Below are 5,561 nucleotides of genomic sequence, written 5' to 3'. Positions count from 1 at the left end.
ACATATATGTCCAATAGAGCTTGTAATGACCATTTTGAATTGCCTAAATAAATTCAATTCATTTGTTTCAGAAAATTCATCGATGTTATGTGGCCAAATTAAATCATTTTATTTTTGTCAAGTCTAAATCAAGCATTAAGTCATCGAATTGACCTTTGAATCTGGCTTTTTGGTTGATTAAATATACGATTTATGGTCGAGTGGGAAGGAAGGTATAGAAGAATTTGCTACTCTCTCTATACCTTCCTAGAAATGCAACCAACTTGATTGATAGGAACATACACATCCAAAAGAGTTGCATGTATGATTGGTGCTACTCAACGATCTTGGTTACAAGTATACGAATTTATTCGTCTAATTGTTCTTGTTTATATTATGAGCAAAATATATACATGATCATTATTTGTCATGTATTGTTTGTGTGAAAGCCTACATTTTTACAACAAAATTGACCTTTGCATCGTATTACAGACGAAAATTGCAAAATTCCAGTAAACTTGAGCGCACTTATTATTGGTTGCCGTCGTATAACAAAATTTGCCATGTGATGTGGGGGATGATTGCATTTGCAGCTCCATTAACTTTAATAGCAACTAAAAAAGCCAAAAATAAATTCTAAGAAAATAAAAACATAGTAATCATAAAGTCACTGTCTAATAAAAAAAATTATTGGATGCACTACTTCAGTCATTCTTAATGATGTACGTGAACTAATCAATCACATATATATACTCTATGCATTTCTATTTGATTAGATAGGCTCATTCGTTCTATCTTGTGACATTACATCCCATTTTCTCAAACAAAATACAATATCTCTTGTTTAACCCAATCATCACTACCTTCAATAATTTATTCTCTTATTCGATTTTTAAATTTATACGCAAGTATTGCGACATAATTCATATGATAGAAAGAATTTTTTATTTTTTATTTTTTATTTATTTTTTTAATAAGAATTAAAGTAGATAATATGATAAAGTTGATGCCCAATAAAAATATCAGTACACATTGAAACAACAAAAGTAGTAAACTCTCAATTTTATTACCATATATAGATTACACGGTGAGATTTTCAGGTCGGATTTCAAACAAGTTAGACGTGGTCGTTTAAGTATTTATCAGAAAAATAGTAATTCTCTAATTCTGTTTAATAACCGTAATTTAAATCGATGTCATTTTTCATACCAAGGCAATATCACATACTCCATTGGATATATTACCTTCGCTAATTATTATGTGCAACTTTCGAATATATAAGAGAATTGTAGGCAAACTAACGCGTGATATATGTGAAAATTTTCTTTAATTACAAGGTACCCCGTAATGAACAGAGCCGCAAAAACAGAGTAATACAAAGGTGGATAAAATGTACATTACCAATCTTTACTTTTATTACTAGCAACTAATACTATAGTATATACTTCATGCACAGGAGTGAAAGAATCAACAGAAACCAGCTGAGCTTCATCTATATATCCAAAAAGCTACAAGCTGATTCCTCAAAACCTTTCCTTCTGTTTTTCTTAAGGTAAAAAGAAAAAAAGAAGTAAAAAAGATGGCCTGAATGTCCTTAATAAAAAAGGATTTCGAGCTCGATCTTTGCAAAATGAAGAATCTCCGGGGACTTATATGCAAACATCCCTCAGGTAGATTTCTTCGCGGACTAAAATAAAATAGGGTTTGTTTGCCAAATGAGATTCTTAAGCTTGCCTTTGTAAATCGTTAGCATTGATGAAAGTACCGTGGAATCCATAAGGAACCCTTGACGGAAGCTTGACTGTCGCAACCAGCTCTAAATCTGTGGCATTGACAATCTGTAACTCTGATGTCCAGTTCATCTCGTCATGTACAAATGCGAGAATGTAACCGTCGTCTTCTCTTTCGGAATCAGCATTCCTAGGAAGAAACAGAGGCTCGCCGCCGTACTTATCATCTCCGTATATGAATTTCTTGACTTCTCCTGTGAATAGGTCAACCTTTGCGAACCCAGATACCTTCGGCCATGGCTCAGCAATGGCGAGGTACGCAAACTGGGTTTTACGCCCGAGTTTATTTTTATTCACCATACCGGCCTCCAGGTTCATTTTCTCTGAACTTGGGAGGATTTCGCGGCGTGTTGAGATTCCCGTTTTCCGATTTAATCTGATTTCTGATAGTACACTGGAGAGATTCTCGTCAGACTCGTTGAAAATAGAGTCTGCGGGAGTCATGCAGGATCCGATCACTACCACCTCGTCGGTTTCGGGCTCCTCCCACGCATTCCACAGGTGAAAGCAGAAGCAATCGGGTACATCAATCCACTGAATTTCATCAGCGTTTTTTGCATACTTTGGTAGAATTCCAAACCTCGCAGTTTTCTCCTTATCAAAAACAACAGGAGAACCGCCACCTATCATCTCCTGAAGCTTAAACACAACCTGAGAGTCAGGTATCACGATGTTATTCTCCGTGATTGCGAAATCGTGCATCATAGTGGCGGAGCCAAGGTCAATCTCAACATCAGAAGACTTGGTACCATCAGCCCCGAACCAGAAATACTTCAAGTACGGCTTCTTGACAACATCATAGCTCAAAGCAAACATCTCCCCGGAAACCGGGTCTACCTTAGGATGCGCAATCATAGTAGAGTTGAGCTGTCCATTGAAGTCGTAACGACCAACAGTTTTCAAGTCACCTGAAGAAGTAACCTTAACTTGATAAGGAAGGTCGTCTTCAGACATAGCTAGGAGTCTGCCATTGAAGTAAACAACTCCGGCATTGGCAACCCCTATACCGTTATTTTGATCTAAAAGACCAAACAATGCACGAGAATAGAATAATACAAGTCTTCCAATACCGGTATGACCATGAAGTTCACCAATTGCCTTGGGAAAAATGGGTCTACCCAAAGCACGTTCTTGAACAAACCGATTAGTCTCAGTAAACCGGCAAGAGTAACTGGCTGAACCATCTGAATGGAACTTGACGGCGTGGATCATACCATCACCATCAAAGAAGTGATGACCGGAAACCGGCTCGTACAACGGGTTAGCCCCGTTTCGTACGTATACACCCCGGATACATTCCGGAATCGCTCCGGTTACCGGAAGGTTCTGTTGAACAGGCTGTTCCGGAACCGGAGCGAAGTTTCCAGCTAGTTGGACTCTTGGGTCGGAGGTTTTAGGCAAAGGTTGTTCACTCTCATGAGAATTCAAGGCTTTCTCAACCATATCCAAGGCGGCCGCGGCCGCCTTTTGGAATGGATTCCATTGAGTTTTGGAAAATTTATTATTGTTATCTTTTGGTGATGTGAAAAAAGGGTCCCTAACCTCCTTAGGAAAAGTGGTAATTTTCTTGGGTGTTTGGGGTGTTGTTGTACTAGATGAACCTTTCTTTGGAGAGTCAAGTAAAGGTAATTGAAGTGAAGATTTTACCAAATTAAATTGGGGTTTTGATGAACCCATTTTTGGTTTTGGTAACACCCAATTGCTACTACTAGCAGTTGCCATGATTTACCTCCTTTAACTCTTGCAATTTTTGCTCCAAATTTTTTTTGAGAGAAAAAATGTTGAGAATAAGAAGTTGAGTAGAAAGAATTATTTGAATTTGTGTTTAGTTTTTTAGGTTGAAAGGTGGGGAGAGAGAAAGGGGTAATATATAGGGAAGAAGAGGAGAAAAGGGGGCCCAATTAAGGCATGTAATAGATGACCACGTGTTAGTCTATGCGATCAAATGACTGATGCTATAATTTTATCAGGAGATGGGAAGAAAGGAAGGAGTGGGGGCTTAGCCTCTTTGGATTTTGACACGCTTACCCTTCCTTTTTTTGATTTTTAATTTTCTTTTTTCTTTTCACTCTATCTTTCCACTCTATTATACAAGTATGATTTGATGTGTATAATTTTCAAAATATATGGAACAACTAACCTTGTTTATTATCTAAGTTCAATTATTTATATTGATAATAATATAGAGTTTTCATTATTTTATGGTTTGTTATGCACTTTTTTGAAGTTGTGTTTCATGTGAATGTAATTTTAGGAGACACTTTCTCTATGTTTATTCTCCCCACTTGTATGTATCTTAATATCCATATACAACTAATAGATTCAACAATGAGGATCGTCTTTTGCTTTTAGACTATTAGCATGTTGATTTATCTAAGTTAATTATTATATCCCGTTTTATATATTTATTTTTTAACTAAAGCATACTCGTGCAAATGCAAGGAATATTATTATACGGAAACATTAGGAAAACTATTGGTATAGGTACTCACTTTTATAATTGAGTGTTAGGATATGAGAAATAATCTTATAAACGGGCATGGGCCACACCTATCACAGTTGTCCACTTTATGCAACCAAGGGGGTTCCAACTCAAAACCATATGGCAATGAGGGGAGTAGCTCCTTAACTCTTTCAATATGGGACAACACTTTCACTCACGTTTACTCATAGGCTCAACACCCTCCCTCTCGATACCATAATCTGGTCCAGATCATAACACAACCTAACCTGACTCTAATACCATGATAAACGGGTCTGGGCTACACCCGTCACAACTGTCCACCATATACAACCAAGGAGGTTCCAACTCAAAATCATATGCAATGAGGGGAGTAGCCCCTTAGCCTTATCAAGTGGATACAACGTTCTTATTTCTTTAATGTGGAATACACTTCCCAATACTTTTATACTCTTCCAATATGGGACAACACTTTCACTCAAATGTGGGTTTACTCATGGGCTCGACATAATGTTTATCTTTTTCTTTAAAATTGACCGTAAATAATACTCCCTCCGTTTCATAATGATGTTCCTGTTTCGCAAATCGATGCAAAATTTTACCCATCTTTGACCGCAAATATCTTTAATCTCACACTAGCAAAAATTATAAAAGTTAGATATTAATAATCTACTCACCAAGACGAATCAAACTAGATCCCACATGACTATATTTGCTCTTATAGATTAAGAGAAATTTAGAAAATTCTCTCTTTCTTAAAAAAGTCAAAGATTCAAAACAGGAACATCATTGTGGAACGGAGGGAGTACTTCCTTCATTTTCTCTTAAATGCAACACACCTTATAGGCACACATATTAAGAAAAAATTTATGTAACATAAATAGACAAATTAATCAAAATAATTTATACATACACAGTACCTAACCTTTCTTTAACCTTAGTGTTAATTTTTTTATTTTTTTTTATAAAGTAACTCCTTTACCTAATCAACTCCTAAAAAAAACGTCTAAAAAATGTGTTGCATTTAAATAAAAATAGAGGTTTGGTCTGAGTTATAAAATTTTTACTTCGCTTATTGCATTTAAATTTTTTAATTTTTTTAATTTTTTTAATTTTTTTTAAAAAAGATATTAATAAGTGGGCTTATTAGATTTAAATCAACATGAATAGTCCAATCATATTGTAAACTAATATGTAAATAAACACATTGACAATCAACATTATTGTTTATCGAACACCATGAAAACACAAATGAAAAGGTGCTTAAGAAAAAAATGTATACGAGTATATTGCTGTTAAAAATTAAGAACTAGTAGGGTTAAAAAATATAT

At 35.4% G+C, this 5,561-nt stretch overlaps 1 protein-coding gene across 1 annotated transcript; it reads right to left on the bottom strand.

Annotated features, from left to right (window-relative positions):
• Nucleotides 1–1,350: 1,350 nt before the first annotated feature.
• LOC145604637 (9-cis-epoxycarotenoid dioxygenase NCED2, chloroplastic-like) lies at nucleotides 1,351–3,783 on the bottom strand. Its single transcript, XM_081660541.1, has one exon. The coding sequence runs from the start codon at nucleotides 3,489–3,491 to the stop codon at nucleotides 1,704–1,706; it is 1,788 nt and encodes a 595-aa protein (XP_081516667.1). The 5' UTR covers nucleotides 3,492–3,783; the 3' UTR covers nucleotides 1,351–1,703.
• Between the last annotated feature and the right edge of the window lie 1,778 nt (nucleotides 3,784–5,561).

The sequence above is a fragment of the Chenopodium album genome, chromosome 22 (genome assembly GCF_948465745.1).
Source record: "Chenopodium album chromosome 22, dcCheAlbu1.1, whole genome shotgun sequence".
Classification (NCBI taxonomy): Eukaryota; Viridiplantae; Streptophyta; class Magnoliopsida; order Caryophyllales; family Amaranthaceae; genus Chenopodium; species Chenopodium album.
Note: the sequence above shows the minus strand (reverse complement) of the source record. Positions and strands in the feature narration are given on the sequence as shown.

What these genes read in the sequence shown, in the direction of transcription:
- LOC145604637 (XM_081660541.1), bottom strand. Translation starts at nt 3,491, where the DNA reads ATGGCAACTGCTAGTAGTAGCAATTGGGTGTTACCAAAACCAAAAATG.